We start from the raw sequence: 23,985 nt of genomic DNA, 5'->3' as shown, positions 1-23,985 counted from the left end.
ATACAACTTGTTCCTGAAAACCACTGATTAAAGTGATCATAGCAAAGCCAAATAACTCACAGCTTTCTCCTTTTATCACTCATACCTGCCTTACCCCTTGTTACTCCACCCAGCAGCACTGACTCTGATTTAATCTGCTGGAAGGGGGCTTGTCTGCAATGCTGATCAACACAATTCAGCCTTTGCAAACATTGACCAGTGCCAAGAGACTTTCTGGCAATGCTTTTAGCAGAAATAATCTTAAGAAAATGAATTGCTAAAATATGAACTTCCACAGAGACAGGACCAGGAGAAAAAAATGACAAAACCATAATAGGCACTGCCTGCTCACTGAGAACCATGAAGGATACAAGTTATTGAACCAGGAGGGAAGTACAACCTGGCAAATACAATCTGTTTAGTCCTGTCTCATCCACCATCACTGCCCCAGTCTCTGCCAGGACTCTGTCACAGAGGAGATCCATAAAGAGCAAAAGCTACTAGTGATGGAACTGAACATTCCATTCCCATTTGGACAATTGCAAATATTTTTCCTGGTTTGTAGCCCTGCTCCTGCTGCCTCTCTGCACTCTCCCAGCAATAGTGTGAAATGCTTTTCTCATTTCCTTCTGTATGTTAGAGCCTTCAAAGAGAGAAAAGACCCAAATGCAGAATGTGTGGGAAACACTTCAGGAACACAGTCCATTTCATTTCTAGAGACTGAGAATCACTGGGAATCTGGGCTAGAAAGAATTCAAGAGTGTCCTCTCTCCTAATGAATCTCCCTGGCCAGAAGAATCCCTCCACTGATGGATGCTGCATGACTCCCCAGAAATCTACACTTATGCTGCCTCCACAGCCAGTGCAAATGTCCCCTCACCTCTAACCTGACCCCACTGCTAAGGTCCTCCATGGACACTGGAGCCTGTTTAGTCCCCCCCTGTATCTGCTTTACACACACACACACATGGCTTCTAAGTCCCTCCACAAATTCCACACCTTTTCCTGGTGGGCTCTTCCATCTCCCAGAGACCCAGCAAGCTGGAGGATGGAGTGTGAGCTATTCAGATCAGAAACAGGGTGCAAATTTAAACAGCACAGGTAGTTTAACAACTGTGACAACTGACCACAGGCTGTGCTGGCGTCAGCAATGGGCAGTTTAAAATTAGGATGCCGGATGTTTTTAAATGATGGCTGTGTTTCAAAAAGGAATTAATTCAGAAGCATCCTTCATTTAGTGTTTACCCTGTATTACTGTGCTATATTATCCTATAATTGGTTGTTAGGTCAGGATTGCAACCTAGCAGGTTCCTCTTCCTTGCCTAATTAGTGTATATTCCTCATTGCTCAGTGCAGGACTTGTTGTTTTCCCCCTACACATCTCCTTTTCCTATGAACACCCTCTCAACAATACAAATTTATTCCCTCTCCCTCTGACAGTCCAGCCCTTCACGTGCAGAAGAGCTGCTGTTTGCCCAAGCAGGCTGACCTGAAGCTTCTAACAAAACAAGCTGTTTAGTCTGACAAGCTCGAGGCAGTGGAAGTGTTTCAAACTTGGCAGCACAGCCAATTCACTACTTAGACACTGTACATTTCCCTCCTGTCTGATCTGCAGCCCTGCAGTGACATGAGTCATTCTCCTTCCCCTTCTCTTTAAACCATGGACTTCCCTGGGGCCGAGCCAGCACATGGCCCTGCACAGAGGTGTGCCACGTGAAGACCTGGCTCCTGCAAGGCCAAGTCCTCCCCTACGGCACAGCCAGTCTGCTCCTGCACACCCCAGGCCCAGCACTTGGCTTGTGTAGGGTGTGAGTTCCTCAGAGCACAAGCACTGTCTGTCTTGAGCTGCATGGAGTGCCTGTAAATCCACGGGCCAAGAGCCAAAACACAGCATCACCCTTGTCATTGTGCAAATCTCTTATCTCTCAAGCACCCTCAGCTAAGCTCAGCCAACCTCATCCTGTATCTTGGCCTTGAAAAAGTGGCTCATTTCTCATCCCAGCCAATTGTCCTGCTCTTGCAAAATCTGGCATCAAGGCCAGCAGAACATGGCTCCCCAAGCGAGACCACACGTGAATATTGTACAAGGTCCTGGACAGATCAGCACAAGAGGCACTGTACACCATCAAACTGGAATAGAAACAGGGACAAACTGGAAGGGTTTGAAGAAGCCCCAGATGAAACCAGACTGAGATGCCTGGCACAATGCATTAGGAAAGATTAAAAGAGTTGATCTGCATGGCTGGGCTGAACAGCACAATCCAACAGTGACAAGCTGGACTCGGAGGATGATGAGAAACTTCACCCTGGTACAGGGAACTGGCATTAGAGGTAATGAGGCAACACTAGTTTGGACAATGAGAGCTATTTCAGAAATTAGCAGTACATAGTCTACCTATATCTAGACACAAATTAGAATAGCAGGGGAGGCAGCTTGACCTTCCCTTGCTACTTCCAGAGCAAACGAAGCAATTGCTGGGACTGTCCTGCCCCAGGCACCACTGCATGCCCCACAGTGTCTTGCAGGGACTTTATTTCCCCCAGGTAGGACACAGAGGTCTTTGCATCTTCCTCCTCAGAATGGCTTCAGGTTTATGTGGTGAGACAGTGCAGGATATGTGGATTGTTGCATTAAAATTGGGAACACAGGCAACAAGGAGTGCAGATCCCAGAGCACATAGCACTTAGCTCTTCCGAGGACCACACTCCTTCCAGCAGACACAGACGTGGCTTACCCAAACAGCCCAAACTTTTGCTGGCCCCAGGAGCAGAGGAATCAGGTCAGATCAGCCTCTGATTTCCTCTGCCTTCACAGCACAAGAAAGTATGCAAAGAAGTAAGATGACATTTGGCTTCTTGCAGAGAACAGCAGATAATTTAGCGAGATTAAACGACAGCCTCATCTCCCTTCTCGTGCAGAAAAACCATCTCCGCCCGGCTGGGCAGGGACCTGTCTCTGCTGGAACGATGCTGCTCGAGCGCCTCTCTGTGGATCTGAGCTCCTCTTCCTCCCTTACAGCCTTCTCTAGCCATCAACTGATCCTTAAACTGTCTTTTACTTTTTTAAAACACAGAGCCAAATTGCTCCTATTATACCATGAGCACCTCTGAGTTCACTGAACTTGGCAGTGAGCAAGGAGCTGACCCAGCCAGAATTCACAATTTCATCTTTTGATGGTGAGATATATATGTATATATGATACTACTCAAGACCTTTCTATAGTTTCCAGCAGCAGAACAGCTGAAATAGGAACAGACCTACAGCTGTCTAGGGCTCACAGAGTGACCAGGAATGAAAGCGTGGCTGCCAAGGGCATTGTCTTTGAACAAGCAGTCAGGTGCCTGTGCTTGTCTCCAGAACATGCTGTGGAGCTCAGCACAGAGCTCCATCACTAATACACATGTCAACACACTGATCATGCCAATTTTTCTGTATTCCTCGAAGAAGCAGGAAACAAATGGTCCCCTGCTGAAATCATGAGTTAAAACAAAGGCTCTTCATCAGCCTCCTGCAGCTGCTTGTTGTTTTCCTTTCTCTGTGGAGCCTGCCAGCTTCTGGTTATCCTGGCCAAGCACATGATTAGAATCTTAGAGCAAATTCTAACTGCAAACAAACAAGTACATCTTGAGAGGAATACACACAGACTGGTGAATACACAGTATATCTAACTGTTCAGCAGACCCTGTCCTGCCTCTTTTGATGCCAGGCAAGCCCTGCTCCTCTTCTGGATGAAAAGCAGATGGGGTAGGATTAATGGCACAGATCCCCAGGCCCTTTATATTTGCACAAATAGCAAGAACTAGACCCAGTGCTGTTCAAGGGGCCACATATTTGTTGTGCTGGCTTTCTGCAGCATGGGAAGCAATGTAGGAATAGGAATTCCTGCCCTGAGAAATCCCTTTTGCCTGGCTATGGCAGAAGGTCTATTGTTTCTGAAAGTACCATAGAAACAAAATAATTAAGCTCTATGGCCACCACAGCAAGAACAGAAGGAAGGATCAAGGATTGCTCCTTGTTCACTTCAGTGCTGACCCAGGTGTCTCAGTTCAAACAGGCACTGAGGGTGGTTTGGGCTCACCCGCCTGGCTCACACTGAGGCAGATGGCAAGAGCTCACACAGCCCCGTCCCAATATCCGTAACAATCAGATGAGCTGTGAAGCTGTAATCTGTGGCAGATGGAAAATGACAGCACAAAAGCTTTTACTACAGGCCTCAGAGCTTTCACAAAGGTAGCAAATAGGAAGGTTCAATTCAAATAGCTTGTCCTTCTCCAGAGCAAAGCCAGGCATCTGAGACTGAAACAAATTGAATGCTTCTCTCTTTTCCTACCTCCCCAACAGATTGGCTGACTTCATTTCCAGAGGATGAGCTGAAACCTCTCATCAAAACTCAGCCCAAAACAAGCCAACTTGCTATGAAAAACTGAAATGGGACCTTGGCCTGGGAACGTCTACACAGCACAGTCTGTGCTGAATCCCTGGCACTCTGCATTGGTGCTCTCCTGAACCTTTGTGGGAGGCACTGGAGGGAGACCGGGGCGGGGGGGCGGGAAATGTTCCCTGTGCACACAGATTGGAGTTGTTCCTGGGAGATTTGTCAGATTCTTTGTGGGTTAGGCAGTCATCACAGAAGCCTGATCAGTTGTAAAAAGACTGAAGTTTTCTCACGGGCCTTCCAGGCTGCAATTCCTAAGCAGTGTTATCCCAAAACTGCTTGCTTTGAAGTCAAGAGAGACAATTGCAGAACATCCTATGTCAGGCCTGTCACACTCTGCAGTGTCACTGCTGCTTAGCACTGCTATGCTTTGAGAGAAGACACCTCCACAGCCATTTCGCTGCCTCCTTTGAAAGGACAAGGTTTCTGGTTAAGCACAAGGATGCTGATGGCTGCCCATCTGGGTAGGAACAGAAAATGAGACCCACTGGTGAGCACCAGCAACACAAGGACAGAAAATCAGAGTCTGACGAAATGCCAATTCTATGAAGAGCAAGAGACTTTTAATGGAGGAAAGGCTTTATTAGGGTCCACCCTATTTTTGTAACATACCAGATTGCTCTGATGATCCAGGTCTCTGGGAGAGAGATGATTGCAATAGAGTGTCTATCAAAATGTCATTGCTGGATCATGAGCCTGGCCCTCAGGATGCAAGGCTGGCTACTGCTTCTTCTCTCCCTTCACTTTCTCTCTCTCTTTGTCCATGGCAGCTGCCTGTGCCTGCAGACAATCCCAGTATTCCTGATTCTCCATTTCCAGCAGTACCTGCTGCCTAAAATGGTGGGGAAAGGGTGGTTAAAACAAAAACAGTCCCTGACATTCTCCCGGTGCTCAGACAACACCCCCAAGGGCCCCTGGGGCTCACTACCAATTCAGCAGTTCTACTTCCTGTGTCCAAAAATCTCAGTGATTCTCTCATGCCAATCAATACTCAAGTTCACTGTTTCTGACAGCAAGGACCTCTGAATTTCTGTTGTCTCTAGACCTCTGTAGACACAGGTCTCGCTGCAGTTATATTTGCACTACTCTGGCTTCAGCTCTCAGTTCCCAGGGAGCAAGATATCCCTGGAGGTGGTGGCTCCCCAGTTTTCTGGTATAAGGCAGCCAAGAGTCTCCTCTCCAGCATTTTGAGTAGGAAGGGCAGAACTGCTGGCTGGTGGCATAGGATGGAATTTTTCTGCACTTAACTAGCCAGACAACTCCACAGGATTCACCTTGGAGACAAGGAATTAGGGAAGGCTACCAGGTAATAAATATGTGCTATAAGGTCACACCTGCACCCACCTGTTTCGTTTCAAATTGGAAAATTAAAGCATAGTGAAAAGAAGATACAAAATACTGACAGTGATCTAAATCCAGGTTTCCAACAGAATTCCAGGCAAAGGACCCCAAAAAGAGATGTCACAGTGCCATCTAATGACGACAGCCACGCAATGCCACATCCCCGAGGCCGCCGGGGACCTTCTCCAACCAAGGAACCTCCAGCACAAACTACTTAAACATCACATGGACCCGGGAATTCGGGGGTCGAGAGCGGCACAAAGAGATCCCAGCTCTGCCTGGCTGTGGGATCTAAAGGCAGACGCAAACACGTGAGGATCACACTCCCTGGCAAGCTTCTCAAACTGTGCTGCACAAAAACACATTCGAACTTGCATCCTGACTTACAGCTGAAGCTGTTCTAGGAGGGACAGAAGGGAGAGGAGGAAGGGTTCTGGGTGGCTGTCAGGTATCCTGACACCAACCTTACTCAGACACAAATCTCACAGCACACAGAACAACCCAGAAGCTCCAGGGTGAGACCTTGCATGAACTTAGCAACACCACAGCTTACAATAATGCAGGTGCACTTACCTCTCAGGCAGAAAGCAAAACCTATCACGTAAAAAAATGTTACATCTCTCAATCCACTGCAGCTCCTGCACGGGTTTGAAAGGCAAATCTGGTTTCTTTGGGAAAGCCTCCTTCAGTGGGTAGGAGTTGAAGTCAAAAAGGAAGATGGTGCTGTGAGTGGCTTTGCTCTGGAAAAATACATCTGCCTGCTGGTGCTCATCTCCTAGACAGAGACAAGAAGAGTGAGCTACTACATCAGGAGAAATCCAACAAGAACTATCAAGGATCAGTGCACAGCTGAATGCAGCCAGTGATGGTGCACCAATGACCACCCCAAGGTGTCACCCACCTCGGAGCAGCAAGCAGCAGTTCACACAATCCACTGTGAACACTGGCTGCCAGGCAGGTGCCACAGCATGAGAAGGTGGAGTGCAGAAGCAGTAAACAGTCTGTGATGTGTCAGTGTTCATCAGGGACACTGTGCCATCCCAGGTGAAGATCAGGACCTGAAGCAGCAAAATTGAGATGTATGTGTAAAACAAGTGAAAAACATTTTCTGTAAAGGACTTGAGATGACATCCAGGGCTTCACATACCCAACCATGATGCTGTTTTCATTGCCTGCCCCATAGTCATAGGGTGACAGAGATGAAGAACAGCCCTTGCAGAGAACTTAGACCAAAACTGCGAGATGTTTGGATTGGAAAAGGGCAACAGGGCACATTAGAAATGAGCTAGATCCAGCCTTCTGCATGGCTGCTATGGTAAGTGGCTATTAGTCCTTTCCTCACCATGCCTGCAAACTTTCTGAGGCCACTTGTAAGGTTGTGTTTGTAATTTTCTCCCCAGGATGCCCTCTCATATTTGACCCTGATGCCTGAGGCTTCATGGCTGAACCCTCCCACCTTCCAGAGGGACCTGTCCATGTGCACCTCAGTGGCCAGTTAGAGGACACAAGTGCAAGGGGATACTGAGTAAGATCATGGAAGAGAAATCCTTTGAGCATTACCAGCTACACACAGACCTGTAACTGATGCAGGAAGTCTTCACACCAAAAATATTTGGAGGCTGGAAATGATGTGAGGCAATCATATCTGACTGCCCTCCTCATTATCTTCTAGGCACCCAGTTATTGTCCTTGCTGGAAACAAGATCCCAGCACAGCTGCACATGAGTTCCCACCCAGCTGTTAAGAGAGCTGGCAGTAATACTCACTGCACTGGGGAAGGCCAGGACAGGCATCACTGCACTGACAGTAAGATTTGGATTTTCAGGCCTGTAAAAAAGACACAGGTTTATGCTGCTGTTGCATATACCTGGCATGTACTGAGAGGCTGTGATAATGACAGTGGCAATTTGGGGCACACTGAATGGCAAAAAGTCCCAGCCAGGCCCCTCCCTTATAGAGACAAAGCCTGTCTCCTCCTGGGCAGGAACCCCTGAGGCCATCCCTGCGCAAACCTGCCTGGGAACTACATTGGAGATACAAATCCCTGCCTGCCATGAAGGCATGAATCCAGAGTCTTCAGAGCAGAAGTTTCCCTCCTCCTCAAACCAAGGGGATAAGTGAACACAAAAATGATAGAAAGATGGCAATACGTGTTTATTCTGACTTCTAGGGAGATGGTATTCTGTTAAGGGCAAAGGAGGGAAGAAAAAAAAACCCCTGGGTGTCTAGCAGACACACAAATAGTTCAGCATCAGCCCTGGAGCTGTGCTAGAATTATTTGTGTTCTGGTGCACAGGAGAACCCAGAAACAGCCCTAATTCTGGCAAACCATTGAATTTTAGCACTAACAAAACCACACTGTTGACAGCAGCATGGCAGAGCCATCTGGGTAAAAACAGTAGGAAGTTCTCTACTCCACAGGAACCTGCGGCTCCCTGTTCACTGGATCACTCTAACCGTGGCTTCTTTGGCTGGAGTCTACCTCACCTGTCTGCCAGGAGTGTGATGCTGGACTTCCCAGCCCTGGGTGCTTTCACCAAATAGAAAGAGCTGTCTGTACACAGCACTAGAAGCTGTATGATGGGACAGACAGGATCTGCACCACAATAGACAGGATCTGTACCACATGTCTCATCACTGGCAGCTGCAGAATCACACAGAAAGTGGATACTACGGATTAAACGTTCCTCTAGAATGGCAGTCACAGACAGTGGGTATCCTGAGGAAGGAAAGAAGAAAAAAGGAACTGGTAACTTATCCAAGCAAAACTTAGTTTGGAGTGTGGCCCACTCAGAGAGAGAACAAGCAGATGGCAGAAGAAGATTCTTCTGCCAGGAGAGTCCCTGCATCATGGCAGGATGACACTAGCACTGATGGCAGCCTGATCTGTGGTGCCACGACAGTCTCAAAAGTGACTTTAGAGTGCAGTGGCAAAGCAGTGACTGTCACTGTCTCACAACCTTGGGGCAAGACTGATCAGTCCTTGCTGCAGCAGTTCCAGCCCCTGCGTTGCCCTGGATGGGGATGGTTCTGCAGGGGCCAGGGCAGTCATTCTGTGCTGGCAACTTCTGGCCAAGCATCCAATAGATGACTGAATCCAAACAATTTTCAGATTTCCTTGTAAACTCGCCACCAGCCCTTTATTCACACTAAGTCTGAGCCTTAAACTCCTAGGCAAAGGTGCAATTTATCCACAGTGATCCCAATAGAGAGTCCCAAAGGGCAAGCTCACCTAGGTGCTTATCCCAAATAGTGATTGTTGCATCTTCACCTGCCAGTGCCAGGTACCTGGAGCAGGAACTGACAGCCGAGCATGCAATTGGAGCTGCACATGGCCACACAACATCAGGTTTCAGATCAGAACCTAAACAGAATGGCATGAAGAGAGACAACTGTAAGAAGATGCACAACACTCTCTCACATAGTACTAGCATCCATTTTCCTCATCAAGCATGCACCATTCTGTTGCTTCTTGCCAGAGTGGTTTCACTAAAAACACTGCCAGTCTGTGCAACACAGAGCCCCACAATTCAAATGCCAGCCTAACCCACAAGACATGAGTCAGCTTTCTTGCCAATTCCTCATTTCCCTGAAGCATGAGGACCTGGTAGAATGAGAGCCCCTGGCCACAGAACACTCCCACTCCCCACAGAGTGCTAGAGAAAGCAAAACTTTCTTACCCTCTATGTCCTTGAGTGAATGGTTGAGTAAGTACAAGCAGAAATTGTGGTTTCCATGCCAATGCACACCAATGCCAACTGGAGTATCTGGTACAGAGAAGGGGATGACAAAAAGAGAAGACTGGGGAAAAAGAAAGGAACAATCCAGGATACCAAAACACCATTAGAAAGCTCTCATTAGAGCTTTCATGGTACTCCTGATAGAAATTCTTCTCACACAGAAACTAAACCAGAGCAACTTCTCCCTTTGCTTGTTTGGGGCTTTTAAAATCTTGACTATATGCCTCCTTTTTCGTTTTTTGGGGGGTTGTTTTGATTTGAGTTTTTTTTCAGGGGGAAGGTTGTGGAGTTTTTTTTAAATATGAAGATAAGTTTTTTTTACTGCATGCCAGTAACTGACTTTATAAGTCTTAGGGCTGACAGTTTTACCCAGGTTTACGTCCTTGGAGATGGAACTTAGAGTGAATGCAAGCCAGATCCACTGAGCTCTCCTGAGCTCAATGTCATGCAATGACTGTGCTTCACAGATTAACAGCTTTTTGTCCATTTGGATTACCTGGCTGTACTTTCATTTCTGGTCCCACCAGGATCCGGCTAGGAAGGAGGAAATGAAAGGTAGCATATCTGAAAAAAGGAAGAAATATATGTAAAAGAAAGGCTTTGATAAGTAGGCAGCACTATGACAAGAGGTGGAATGGCTCCAGCCCCCTGCCCTGAAGCCTTGGGATGAAGGAAGCAAAGTAAATACAGAGGCTTCCATCTACACAGCTCAGTGCCCTGTGTGGATGACTCATGGATTGAATCCTGGTTGGTGCTGCCACTCACCTGGGAATCTCCTCCTTGATCACACCCTCAGCCTCCAGATACTCCTTGTAAGTGCTACAGAAGATTGCTTCCTGCAGCTCCCACTGGGAATCCTTGATTAGGTGGTTGTACCCCAAGCCAAGCATGCTGCCATCATCCACTTCCTTCAAGGCATCCAAAGGACCTTTAAAACTAGTGCCTGGGTTGGGAACACAAAGGGAAAAGGCACAGCCCTGGAGAAGCAGAAACCATGAAGCAAACACCATGGAGGCATTTAGGGGTGGCATGGTCTTGAAGCAGAAAACACTTTATCTTGTGTGGGACTTTCCATATCACAAGTTCATTTTCCAGTATTTGAATGCAGGGATTAGGGCAAGACTTCTGAGTATCCCACTCACCTTGCCTCTCTGTGGCATTTTCCAACAAAGTCTGTCCCCTCCTCACCCTTGGCATTTTTCAATAAATCCAGGACTCAGACTGATTAACTAGGAGTGCTACTAGATCTAGGAAGCAGCCTCCTCCTTCTCCAGTGACACCCACTCTGAGACACTCTAAAGCACTTTGTACTGGCAAAGGTGACATGTGAGATGGTCTGGGAGGAAGCAACTCCCACTACAGGATTACATGTAACTAGAAAGGACCAGGGATCATGTTGCTGAAACTTTCTGACCTGTTCTGTATTTATAGGGGCCATTATGCCTTTGCTACCTGAAACAGCTGCAGGCTACACATACAGACTCAGTCCTGACCTGTAATGGGTTTGGGTGGCCTCACTGTCAGCAGCAGCACTGGTGGATCCAGCTTTACATCAGCTTGGATTGCAGACACAGGAAGCTCCTGCAACAGAAAAGTGCCCACCTGAGAACTGTGTTGTGTGCTACACTGATGAGTTTTCACCTGTTCACAGGAATCAAATGCTTCCTAAAGAATTTAAGAAAAACTCCTTTGTATATGCAAAGGTTGGCTGGCACTATCTGGGACATACTGGGTTTGGGCTCATTCTTCAGGCCAAAACACAGAAGCTTGAGGGCGTCACTACTTTCCCAACTACATTACAAGGATGTCCTGCCCAGACTCCTGTCTTTGTGCCATCTCTCAATTATTCCTGTTTTAGCATAGGCCTGTGTGAGTCACAGCAATGCTCAGAAAATCAGGGGGGGGACTGGGGGGAAGCAGGACTAAAGGTTGAAGAGTGTCTCCTGAAAGCAAGAACCAGATTTTACTTCACAAAGCCCAGGACTGGAGGAGGACACATATATACTTGGCTAGGCACAGAAAATTGTAACAGGGGGCCAACACCAGTGTGTGCCCACCACCATCACCCCACACACATTGACATTGGGCTAAACAGAAAAGGTCTGGCTTAATAATCAGCCACATCTGAGAAGGAGGGGGCAGGAGCTTGGATAGTTGGCACAGAATCGGCAAAGAGAGAATGCTTGAGTGTTTGTTTTTGGCTTTGCTAAGTTAAGCAGGGTGTTTGCCCTGCGAACAAGGCTGAGAAGCAGTTCCCTCTTAAATGTCCAGGAAAGTCTTTGCTGAAGGAAGAGGAAAGAGTTAGGAGGCTGCTATCAGAGAGGGTTAGTTCAAGGTACTGGGAAGGAGGTGTCTGTGTGCTGAGAGATGAAATCCTGCAGGGTGAAAGTGATAAAGGGGAGGGTTAAGCACTGACTCAGTACTTCAAATTGCCCATGGCAGCTCAGGACAGTCCCTGAGGCCAGTGACCATCTCTGCAGAACTGTCTCCATGCAGCTCCTCAGTTTTCTGCCAAAGAACCAGAGCTGACTGTGGTTAGTGCAGAGGCAGAGACCCTGCCCTGCTCAGGTGGGTGAGGCTGTGACCCCACCAGGCTCTTCTTGTATGTAATCTAAAACACAAGCCCTGCTTCAGGGCCAGACTCCCAAACAGAGGCATCCTGCCTGATCCCCACTCCTCTTCTCCTTCCCCCAGTAACATAAGGGAGAAGCCCTGTGGGAATACCCTTACACAGGGCCCCCTCAGATGGAGCAATACTGCTGAGAAATGAGCTGCCAGTTTCAGGGAGGGGCAGCAGGAGCATGAACCCTGGGACCAGGGGAATCTCTTTGGAAAGCCTGTCTTGGGAGAGTAAACATGTCCCAATAGCACAGAGGCCTTATGAAACGTGGGATGGGTGGCTGCAGCAGCTGCAGAGACACACACCATCCCCTTGGGGTTCAGGCTGTGTATTGCTGTCACTGTCTGCAGCAGCAAGGCTCGGGGGAACACCTGTGGGCAAAAAGGTCTAAGAAAAAACAGCACAGAGGGAGATGGAACTGTTTTGTACCACAGATGAGCAGCTTGACTTCCTCTCACTGCAAGCCAGCTCTTCTGCAGCTTCTGCGTTCTTTCCCATCTCTGTCAGCCAGGAATCCTTAGGCAATTTGTAGATCTCCAGCCAAGCTTTTGTGCTGTCTGCATTGGGAAACCATGTTAAGCAATTGGAAAGGAGAAGGAAAGGTCTTTCAGGCAAGCAGCTTCTGTTATCTTCTATCCTTATAAAAAGATTTGTGTATTTCCTGAAATATAAAATCTCTGTGAACTCCATGCAGCCCACCACTTCTCCCACTTAAGGCTTGACATGCTTGATTGAGACTGACGTCTCAGCCTCCAGCTCAGTTCCTCAAGGTCTCACATCCATCAATGAAGCTACTCAGTCAAGAACTTGACTTGTAGCCGAGTAGAAAGTAGAAAGTGAGGCATGGTCTCACATTAGTTCTCTGCTACTTGTCTCATTCTCAGCATGTGTCCAGGCAGATCCCACCAAATATAGGTCCAGAAAACCTGTCTGCCGTGGATTCAGCTGCCATGAAACAGAAGAACTTTGTAACAAGAAGTTTCTTGTTGTGTTTTTAGAGGTCCTCTATGCTCTCTGGCCTACATCTGCAGAGAAAATTCTTCATGTCTACATCTTTCCAGTGTAAAAGTGAGACATAGCAAACCAGAGGAAGAACTGAGTTTGGTACTTCTGCAGAGAGGGAAACCTGCTTTCACCGAGCCTCCTGGGAGCTGGGGACTGCAATGACCAGCTCCAGACAGCTCGCTTTTGGGACCAGTCCTGATGCACACCAAGCGTTTTAGAAGGGACAGGGAGTGGCAGGGGCTGCTCTTTAACCTGGAGGAGAAACTGGGAGGATTAAAACAGGATCCCTGGGTACCCAGACCACTTGCAGCATTCTAAAAACATTGCTGCTGCCCCTCTGTTAGAACAGAGTCTGCAAACACGGCATGTTCCTGCACTTGCCTTGCAGCAGGATTCCTGCATATTCACCTCCTCGGGGCAGCACCACCTCCACACAAGGGCTTTGCTGGCTGATGTCCTCCTGCCAAGAAAAACAGGTTGATCAAAGCAAGATCACTGATTCAGAGAGCTCCATGGCCTTACACACTTCTCAACAGGCTGAAGGCCAGCTAGACTGTTGGAAGAACAAAAATAAATATTGGGCAGCAGGCTTGGAGGGCTACTGCCTATGAATAAATTTCTGAGGGCAACTGGTATTCCTCATGATTGATTACTTCCCAGCCTGTGCCCAGTGTCTATGGAATTAGCTCAGCACTTACCACTTCATTCAGGATTTTAATGAGCAGAAAGCTTTCCTTGTGAAAGCAGAAGAGCCAGGCAAGCCCTGAAATAGAAATACAGAAGCAGCAGAAGGAGGGAGAGAAAAATGAATGAATGTTAGCCGTGCTCTTGGGAGATGGCTGTTACAACATGTGCAGGACAGTGAACAGGGTTACATTGCTTCCTGGGCCCAAGGAACAATATCCCACTGTTTCCAGCACTAAAATTTTGCTGGCTTCCTTCTGCAAGCACCAGCAAACTTTTGATTGTGCACAGAGATGGATAAGCCAGTCTGAAAAGTGTCTCCACCAGAACTGACAACTTTCAGATTCACCAGCAAACTTGTACAGGTGCAGGAGCAGCTCACAGGCAGGAGGTCATACCAAGAAGAGTTCTTTCTGCTCAGCCCAAGATATTCCTAAACTTTACTGTGCTTCACCCTCAGCTCTGCACCTGCCTCTGCTGTGCCAGAAAAGCCACCAAACCCACAGCCTCTGCTAATCACAAGGCCCTAAGGCCACCCTGTCACCCTGCAATCTGTTAGCTGTCCAATGCCCACTCTGCAGGGCTTTCTAGGAAACTTCTCAGCCACCCTAATGCTCCTCCTGATCTAGCAGTGTTCTGTAGCACAGCTGCCAATCCAGCTCCAGAGCACAGTTAATCCTCAGCTAGGGCAAGGAAATCCATGGCACACTAACCCATTTCATCCACAGCAAGCAGGACATGGCACTCGTTCCCCAAATCCGAGGCATGGATGGCACAGATCTCTGTCTTGGCTGCATCCCAAGCACAGACATCCTTGAAGTCACACGTTTTGAAGGCAGCCAGACCCACGGACAGACCGACAAAGACGTGTTTTCCAGACACTGCAAGGCAATTGGCTCTTTCAGTTACCTACCAAAAAAGGGAAAAGATGAGTGTACCCATCTGCATTCTCACAGCAGGGTGCATAAGCCATACTAGTGATATATTCCTGGCCTTTTCACCAGGAAATGCTGATTTATTCTACAGAGGGAAGCTTTTCACACATTCTTTCCCCACAAGAGCAAGGGAGGGTCTCTCATCTCTGTCACAGAGATTGGTCTGTGTTAGGAATGAGAAAGTTTTCTCCCATTTTTCCCCTTCCCACAAACAGAAGGGGCTTTAAAGGCCAAGAACTCAGGAGCATTCAGCCCTTCCACAGTGCAGAGCTGTGATGAGATGCTGAACTCCTCTAGGCAATCACAGAACACCAGCAGACACCAGAGTATCCTCCTGGACACCCCCACATAATAATGGGGAAGGCAGCACTGTCATTCTGCTCACGGTGCTCCCACTGGAGTATTCACCAGAGCACAGAGCTGAGCTTGCCCACTTGTGTGCTACTGACTAATTACCTTCTCCCCAGCAAACAAGGGTGGAGCCAGCCTGGGGAGCAGAAGGTGAATTTAGTGTTTAATACCTGCTTCTCTCTTTTCAGAGAGGTGTGACAATTGGATGGGAAGCAGAACCTGTCAGACAAGCTGGGAAGCTGCAGGCTTTTAAACTGAACCAGTGAGATGGTGGTGCATTCTGAGGAAGGTCATGAACAGAAGAATGCACAAAATCTGCTGTGGTGGTTAATGCTGTCTCTGCTGGGAGAAGCTCTGTACCTGGAATTCAGCTGTAGGAAAGCATTTTTTGGGCTGGACCTTTCGTTTTTGTGCTTCTCGGAGCATCTCCCTTTTTTCAATGATTTCCACGGCACTCTCAAACACCTGCATCACCAGTTTGTTGATCATCCTGAAGGGCTGCGGCAGCACATCACGCTTTCGATCAGGATCCAGCAGGAAGAAGTTTTCCTCATCTTCCTTTGGCCAGTCCTTTCCAGATGGTGGGGGAATGCCCGGGGGATGCTTCCGGGTACTCACCGCCATGGCTCTCCCCTTCCAGATGCAAAACGCACCACGGATGCAGGAATCGCCCTGGATGCAGAAGAATAAAGAGTTCTTCAGTACTTTCTTTCATGAGGTAATGGGAGAAAATTTGATTAATGATGTCTAAGGGGGTTTCCTTTCAGTACTGATAGCCAGAGCAACTCTGCTCTGTACAGCTCGATTCTCCTTGTATCGCCTGTTTCCCGGGGGTTTTGTCATGCTCTGGGGATCTCAGCCACACAGGGATTTGCAGGCTGCCCACAGGTAAAGAGAGCCCAAAAACTTTGTCACAAGCTTGTATAAGAATTATGGCAAAGGATTCAAAAGTATTGAAAAATATTATCTTGTTCTTTATTAATTACCCAGGAGTTATTCGACCTGGGTAAAATCCCAGTGATTAACTCTGAGAGCAGGTGCTCTCCCTGGAAGTTTTATATTCTTCATTTCCAAGACACCGGGTGGTTTCGAGCTTCAGCTCTGCGGCGGGGCCGTGCTCACGGCACCCCACCGCCGTCACCCCGCACAGCGGCCTGACCTCGGAGCGGGGCCGGGGACGGAGGAGCCGTGCCGGGGGCCGAGGGGCCGTGCCGGGGGCCGAGGGGCCGTGCCGGGGGCCGAGGGGCCGTGCCGGGCTCCGGTTTCCCGGAGGATCCGCCGCAGGTCAGCCGGCGATTCCGATGCGGGGGAAGCCTTTAGGGGTGACACCGCCGCTGCTCCGTTGTTGACGGTTGCCGTGGTAACGGCATCTTGGTGCCGCAGCCCGGCCGGAAACGCGGCGTGCAGCGGAGCGTTCCGGGGCGGGGCCCGGCGCGGCGGGGCGGAGCGGCCGCGGCCCCCGCGCTGCTCCCGCCGTGCCGCCGAGCCATGGAGGGCTTCGTGGACTTCACCAACCGCTGCCAGGGCCGCGACCAGCTCTTCCGGTGAGTGTGGGGGCAGGCGTCCTCCCCGGGACCCCCAGCACCGACGCAGGGCCCGTCAGCGGCCCCGCGCCCATGCCCGTCCCGCCGGGCCGCAGCCGCCCGGCCCTGCCGGGGCCAGGGGCACCTCCCGCCCTGCCGGGGGACGGTGCCGGGCTCTCCTCCGTGGAGCCCAGCGACAGGACGAGGAGAAGTGGCCGTAAACTAAAACACGGCAAGTTTCACCTCAGCGTGAGGAGGAGCTCCTGTACATTGCGGGTGGCAGAGCCCTGGAGCGGCTGCCCAGGGAGGTCCTGGAGCCTCCCTCTGTGGAGACATTCCAAACCCACCTGGACACGTTCCCGTGTCACCGCTCAGGTGATCCTGCCTTGACAGTGGGGTTGTACCGCACGGTCTCCTTCCAACCCTGACAGTTCTGAGTCTGTGAAATAAACCTGTGCTGCTGCTGCCATCCTGTGATTGTCTGTGTCTCACCTGTGTCCTCCTCTCCTCGTTTTTTCCCTTCCAGAGCCACTCAGTACACATGCATGTTGCTTAGCTATTTAATAGAGAATAAAGCCGATAAAAAGAAGCTGGTAATGAAACTCAAGCAGTTGGAATCTAGCATGAGCTCTGGCCGGAAAAGTAAGTACCCGGTGTCTAGAGGGATAAGACCTTCTTCACTTGCTCCTTCCAGAAAAACAGCTCCTGGCCTTGCGTTTCCCGTCGTTAACCTACCTTGAGCCACAAAACCTCTTTTAGTATATTTACAAAACTGTCAATAGACCTTATCCCTGCCATGGCTTGCCAGGCTAGGTAGGGCTAAATAGACTTTTTTTTTACTTCCTCAGCCTCCTCTTCAGTTAGACAATCAGATTCCCCCTAGGAGGATGAGAGGAGTAAGTTAACAGTCAGCTGTTGCTGTAGAGGCCAACCTGTCACCTCTGTTCAAGGGCAGAGCAGGGTTATGAGGCAAGGCTGGCTCACTGTGTGCTCATTGGTCCTTCCAGCTGATGGGTTGAGACAGCCCAGTGTTGAAAGATCATCATCCTACAAAATCACCTCTGAAGGACCATCCTTCAATATGGCTTTTGTATCCTACTTAACATATTAATTTTCTTTAGCATTTTTACCCTACTAAATCACAAACTCTTCCATGCTTCTCACACAGCCTGACCATTTGCATCACTCGGTTCTGTGTCACGGTTGCATCCACGATGATTACACTGTTACTATGTGTGTATCACTTGTTTCAGCTTGATCTTCCACCCACTTGTCAATTGCTCAATCCTGGAACAACTGGAACATAGGAGACAAATATTCTGGTCTATCATATTGCCATGGATTTGTTTATTATTCCATTAGCTTCAGAGTTATGGTAATTTCTAGTGGGGAGGCCAATTGGTTTATCAGCATAGCCATAATTCTCATGCTTCTGTTAAATAAATCACTAATAGACACCAGGCCTAAATTCAGGGCTCTTGTAGTTCCACCAGGCTTGGGTGCTGTCAACATCTGTCACTGTGACAAGGCAGCAGAGTGTAAAAAGTGTTTTGAATAATATTGTGTTGACATTCAGGGGCCAAAACCCAAACAGTGCCCTGGGGAAATCAGGTTTGCCATGTGTTGTAGCTTGAAATGGAGTACACTGTTCCACACAGTTTGCAGGGAGCTACATGTGCCTCTGACAGGTTCATGGCTGAGGAGGGACTTTGGTCTCTGTGCTCAGCACGTGAATCACCGGCTTTCACAGGCTCATAGACAACTGTATCTCATGGCTGCAATAGGATTAATGCAGTCGCATCTTCTGTCTGCAAAGTGAAGTAAAATTCAAATGTACAGCTGAAATTAGAGGCTCTGTTGGTGTTCTCTGTTTGCTGGCACTGACTCCTGCAGAGCCAAAGGTGATATTGGTCCAGAGGGCCCCCAGGTGCAAGAACAGAGTGGCAAGAGAGGCTGCAAGTCCTGGCTATGACCAAACGTGTGTATGTCCTGGGCTGGTGATGTTTACACAGAACTGAGATGTTTACAACCCTTTCCTCACTAATTCTTGGAAGTGCTTAAGCATACAAATGCCTGAAGCCCTCCAAGTTTTGTAAAACTACATGCGGCCTGTGGCAGGTTGAGTTCTGCGTGAGGCCGGCCCGTGCTAACCTGTGTGGGGTTTCTTGCAGTGTTCAGACTGGGCAACATGGTGCACGCCTTGGTGGCAGCCAGGAGAGCTGCAGAGCTGCCAGAGGTGGTTCCTCGCCTGTGCCTCACAGCCTCCCACCTGAGCCGGGCCCTGTACTTCGTGTGCGACGCCGTGCTGTGGCTCAGGAGCGTCGGGCTGCAGCCGCGCGTGGACAAACCCAAGTGGCACACCTGGGCTACCAAGTGCTACTACTGCTCCCTCCTGATGAATCTGGCCAGGGACTGGTATGAGATCTCCTGGAGGCTGGAACAAGCTGCACTGGAAGAAAAGACAAAGGAGAATTCTGTCTGGCAGAAACACAGTGAGGAACTAAACGGTGTGAAAAGTGATGGTTTGCACAGTTTTCTCTGCCAGCTCTTTCAGATACTGAAAAGGAATCCTCCTTTGCTGCTGGACTTGGTGAAGAACCTCTGTGATCTCTCAGGCCCTTTGGATACACTGGGAATCTATAAGACCAACCCAGGAGTGATTGGTTTCTGCGGCGTCCTCTCCTCCCTGGTGGGGATCCTCACATTAGTAAGCCCACATCTGAAGATGAAACAGTGACATAAAAGGAGCTGCATAGTATAAGGCTGCAGCTTTGATCCTCTGATAGATTTTTGTCTTCATGTAGCACTTTCGAATGAACATGTCTTAAAATAATCTCAAGATTAATTTTGTCCTCTGAAGAAGTGAATTCTGCCCCTTTTCCTTCCCTGTGCCTTTGCAGATGAGTTTAGTGCCATGACACACTCCCTGGTGGGGTGGAGAGAGGAAAAGGCCAAGTAATATTTCACAAAGAGAAAGAGGACTTGGCTGCTAGATAAGAAAATATTCCTGTATTTTAATACAGGGTTGTGAAATAGCTGCATAGGCAACTGTAATAGGTATATGAGTCATGCTCACACTAATCATGTTTACACTGGAAAGTTTCAATTCACTAATCCAAGGTCCCTGCAGTCAGATTGTCTAGAGTGGGCTAAGGCAGGTTAGGAGCTGCAGTTAGAACAGCCTGAAGTCAGAGATGAGCGTTCTTATGGGTTTGGGTTGATGGATCCTGTGTCTTGCAGGCACTTAGTACACAGTACCTGGAAATGGTCTCTGTGGTGTGTGCACTGGTGGTGCTGGAGCTGCAGTCTAGTGAGTGCCAACTCCTGTCCCAAGAAATCTGCACTTTCTTTGTTTCCTTTGATACTGTGAGCCAAGGACTCTTGGCCAGTGACTCTGTCTGCTCCAGCAGGCCACAGCTGAGGGCTTTGGTGCAGGACAGCATATTAACTCCCAAATCCCTGTAATTGCAAGCACAACTATTTTCCATTAATGATATTGTGATAAGGAGCTTGTTTTTTCTCTTTAAATTTTACATGAAAAAATCCAGTATAATAAGGAGTCTGGAACATGCAGTTAAGGAGAGAAGCCTGGCTCAGAGTTCGTTGAGTCAGAAAAACTGCAAGGATGTGTTTCTAGCTGTGTAAGCTCCAGGAAGGGAGAGAATGGATTTTGTCATGATAACATCAGAATCCCATGTGGAAGAAAGCTTTTTACTGGATTTGGGCATTCATGGTTTAGACTTTCCTTTCTGGTGCTCCCTATCCTCCCTGCTCATGACCACATGATTGCTTGTATGTTCTTTTGCTGGCTGAATGGGTTCAACCGTTTGAAATTACCTCATTTTGTTGCCCTGCAACTGTGTTATTGTTCATCACTGGCCTCACTGGCAGTGATGGCTGGCAGTGTAACTGGGTTAAAAGAGAAATGCTGTGTCCAGCTGTCTAGCATGGCATGCAGTTTTTGCTGCTCCTGACTTCGCAGAGAGTATCATTTTCACACCATCTGAGACAAAATTGCACCTTATACAGGAGATAAATTTAACATTTTTCTTCATCAGAGTTAGGCCTGTGTGTTCTGCTGCTTCCTGTAAGAAGTCCTTGTTTAATCTGTCAAGGAGATGTGAACAGACTACTCTAACCCGGACCAAGGTGCTCTCTTATTATTTCTGATGCTATCTAAAACCAGAAACTTAAAAGGCGTGGGTCTCCTCTATTAAAAGGCAAAGGATGTGGAATTAAGTAGGCAGGTGAGGCAGTTTACCTGAAGTTGTGGTTGGGCTTGGAATTACTTCCAGTTTGAATATGAAGTGATAGCCTGCCAATGAAGTGTTTGAAAAGAAAGAGGTTGCTGGGCAGGATAATTAAGTGTGTTTGAAGATCAGATGTGGCCTTCAGCAGCTCTTCTTTTTAATATAGAAATGAGTAGCACTAAAAGTAAAGCATACAGGCAGTTCAGGCCAAAATGGAGCATTGTGTGTGGGATATATATTATAGGCTATATTCTAGGCTTCCTCTCCTTTATAATATTTTTTCTTTCTCATTTGTCTTTCATCTCCTGGCAATGTGGAAGCCATCCCTGCCTTAGTCAGAGTTGATCATTATCCCAGTGTGTAGCAACCCCTGGAAGAAAGGAAGAGGAGTCTCTATCATCTGACAGTGGAGGTTTGACCAGCTTTTGTCTACAGAATTCCATCTTATTCCTAAAATATGTTTTCAGTCCCAATCAGGGGAGCTCTTAGATTCAAATACTTCACAAAATACTTTCACTGGTTTGCCAACTGCTTTCTCTTTCTCTCTTACACTTTTCAGGGAAAGCCATTGATACAGCCCAGTCTCCACCTCTCTGTGCCCTGCAGGCAAATGCTGTGCAAAGCCCTGAGCCAGGCTTTGCTGTTTCTCCCACGGGGTCTGGTGTGGATTAGCTTGTACAACCTTATTGAAGGAAATGGGGTGTGAGTTTTCAGCCTGTCTCAGCCCTACCTGTCCCATTCTCCAAGATGTAGGCTGGAACACACAGGAGTACCTCTGTTTACTGGATGTTAAGCACTAATATTTGCCTTCTGCTCCCCAGCTGAAGACTGGTGATTTAAGGTACCTTAACATAATGTGACTGAAGCCATAGGATTTTGATCATGCGGAGAAAATCCTTTTAGTGCCTTTTTTTGTACTGTTTTTAATACAGCAGTCAGGGTAAGAACAAGCTGTTTCAATATAAGCAATAAACTTGTGATGAGTGTGACACTGTGTTTGTGTATAACTTGGAAGGTGGTGTAAAGAGGTGCTGAAGGAGCGAGAATTCCTCCCATCTCTGAATTTTATGAAGGGTGACACTCTTAAAAGAGACATTGCCTGTGGTTAGATTCTAGAGCTTTCCTTTTGCAGTAGCCAATTGGCAGCTAGATTCATCCAGCTAATTTAGAATCACAAATTCGGCTGCAAAAACATTAAGACATACGTGAGTATCACATTAAACTGAATCCTTAGAATGCCCTGAAACAAGGTGGTGCTTTGGGAATGGTCATCAGCTGCCTTTGAGTGCCAGCAGTGAGGGCTGGAGCCTTATGGCCAGTGTAGGCACAGCTGGGTGAAAGGGACAGGGGCACCTGCATTTCAGTATCTTAGAAACAGCTTTTCATTTGGCTGGTCATAGTTTAATGACAAATGCCAGTTCAGGGAGGGAACAAAGGGTAACATCTCGGGCAGAGGTGGCAAGGGATGGAGCCAGGATAGCCATTAAACTGAGCTCACTGTTAGCTCCTACCCCCTGCAGTGAGAGTCTTGCAATCTTGGAAGCTCCAAAATGTCAGCTCCTGAGCAATGTATAAAGCATGGCATTCAGGAGTGCTTTAGCAAGAGTTTCCTTCTGGATTAGTGGCCTCATGCACATGTTGTAATGGAAACAGTAGGGTCTTCTCTTCTGCCTACAGACAAGGCCTTCCTAACATTAACACTGTGCTTGGCATTACATTTCAAGGAATATGTGAGCCATTGGGGATTCCCAGGTGAGCGTCAAGAGCAGGCAAAGGCTAAAAACCAACACCTCCAGGGAGATACCAAATACACCCGTTCTGTAGAGGAAATGTGACTGGGGGAGGGTGTGAATAGTCTTCCAAGTGTCTAAAAGCTTTTCTGCCAAGAGCAAGGCAATAAATCGGTCTCCAAATCCTGGAGATAATACTTCTATATTGCCACAAAGAATTAAATCACACCTATTTTTTGAACTGAAAGTAAAATAAAAAATCTAAATAGCTTGCCTAGGAGGGCAGCCTTAAAAAGAAACTGGGCAGACATCTGTCAGCAGTGGTTAAGGGGTTGCTGATCCTGAATGGAAATGAATCAGATACTTCTCAAGCCCCTTCCCAGACCAAAGTATAACTGGACCTGGCTGGTCCCCTCACCGTGGTATATTACTGACTATGGAGCAGACTGCAGGGGTGTGAAACTGCTTCCCTGTACCCTGTGATCTGTGAGCTCTAAACATTGCCTGCAGGAGCACAGGGAGTGTTTCTGGTGCAAGCTGGAGTGGTGGGGCAGGGAGGCCATGGTACCTTTGCCCTGCAGAGCCAGGGCTGGCACAGCCTTTGCCCCAGAGGAAGGGGAGGGGATGAGCACAGGCATTAGTAGGGCAAAGGCTGTGTTGGCTCCTGACTCCAGCCAAGGGAAAGAGGAGGTTGCTGTGCCCTCTGCACTTTTAGCCAGGCCAGCGGGGCTGGAAAAATCTCAGTGCCAAGAGAGCAAACTTTCAAGCAGGCTGGTGCCCTTTATCCCTCTGTCTCAAGGGCAGTGACTGACCCCAGCACCAGCTGGAGGCAGCCCAGCACATTCATGTGCCTCTGTAACCAGCCAGCAAGGCAGGCACAGCCCCGGGCTGGGAGCAAATTCTGGGCTCTTTGGGAAGGAAAGGGGGTATTTTCTTTCCACCTCTGGCTTTCCCATGCCCCAGAGAAGCCTCCCACCCCCAAGTAGGAGCAGTGCAGCCACAAGCAGGGAGCCATGGAGCCACGTTGGGTGCTCACCTGCATGTGCTGAATGGGAGTGCTGGGCAGCTATGGGCATCATGAGCCACATGCCAAGGGGCTCCCTGCCTCACCAGCTGATCCAGGACACACAGCAGCCCTGGACCTCTCATCTGCACTGATCTCCCTATTATTGCCTTGTTGTCTGGCATTTGTCCTCTTTCCACCACAATGTCCTCGTCTCATCAGTGTGGCTCGTCTGTAGTCAATAATCAAAACTTGGCATAGTCCCATACAGGTGGTGTGGTCTTCTTTTCAATCAGTATCACAAATGGATTTGTTAGCAATGGTGTGAGTCCTCAGTGTGCCTCCTGTGCATCAGGCCATGGAAGAGCAGCATTTTAGTGAGAGCACT

The 23,985-nt window shown here is 48.4% G+C and overlaps 2 protein-coding genes across 4 annotated transcripts; one reads left to right on the top strand and one right to left on the bottom strand.

Annotated features, from left to right (window-relative positions):
* Positions 1-4,973: 4,973 nt before the first annotated feature.
* On the bottom strand, positions 4,974-16,421 carry WDR93 (WD repeat domain 93). Of its 3 annotated transcripts, XM_068203744.1 has the most exons (17): positions 16,309-16,421; positions 16,251-16,268; positions 15,452-15,763; positions 14,519-14,714; positions 13,820-13,884; positions 13,499-13,581; positions 12,546-12,669; positions 10,990-11,077; positions 10,262-10,439; positions 9,993-10,060; positions 9,437-9,523; positions 8,989-9,120; positions 8,244-8,475; positions 7,523-7,583; positions 6,658-6,814; positions 6,330-6,531; positions 4,974-5,247 (listed from the first exon to the last, which is right to left on the bottom strand). In XM_068203744.1, exons 3-17 carry the CDS (start codon positions 15,713-15,715, stop codon positions 5,136-5,138), a joined length of 2,049 nt encoding a protein of 682 aa, XP_068059845.1. In that variant the 5' UTR covers positions 15,716-15,763; positions 16,251-16,268; positions 16,309-16,421; the 3' UTR covers positions 4,974-5,135. The 3 variants fall into 3 exon arrangements, with proteins under 3 accessions (XP_068059845.1, XP_068059846.1, XP_068059844.1); XM_068203745.1 differs by lacking the exon at positions 16,251-16,268 and having other exon boundaries at positions 16,271-16,402; XM_068203743.1 differs by lacking the exons at positions 16,251-16,268; positions 16,309-16,421 and adding an exon at positions 16,078-16,185.
* A 49-nt stretch (positions 16,422-16,470) lies between these two features.
* On the top strand, positions 16,471-21,667 carry PEX11A (peroxisomal biogenesis factor 11 alpha). Its single transcript, XM_068203748.1, has 3 exons — positions 16,471-16,635; positions 17,141-17,256; positions 18,786-21,667. The coding sequence occupies exons 1-3, from the start codon at positions 16,580-16,582 to the stop codon at positions 19,349-19,351; spliced, it is 738 nt and encodes a 245-aa protein (XP_068059849.1). The 5' UTR covers positions 16,471-16,579; the 3' UTR covers positions 19,352-21,667.
* Positions 21,668-23,985: the final 2,318 nt, after the last annotated feature.

Source organism: Anomalospiza imberbis, chromosome 13 (genome assembly GCF_031753505.1).
Source record: "Anomalospiza imberbis isolate Cuckoo-Finch-1a 21T00152 chromosome 13, ASM3175350v1, whole genome shotgun sequence".
NCBI lineage: Eukaryota > Metazoa > Chordata > Aves > Passeriformes > Viduidae > Anomalospiza > Anomalospiza imberbis.
This window is presented reverse-complemented; position numbering and strand designations above follow the sequence as displayed.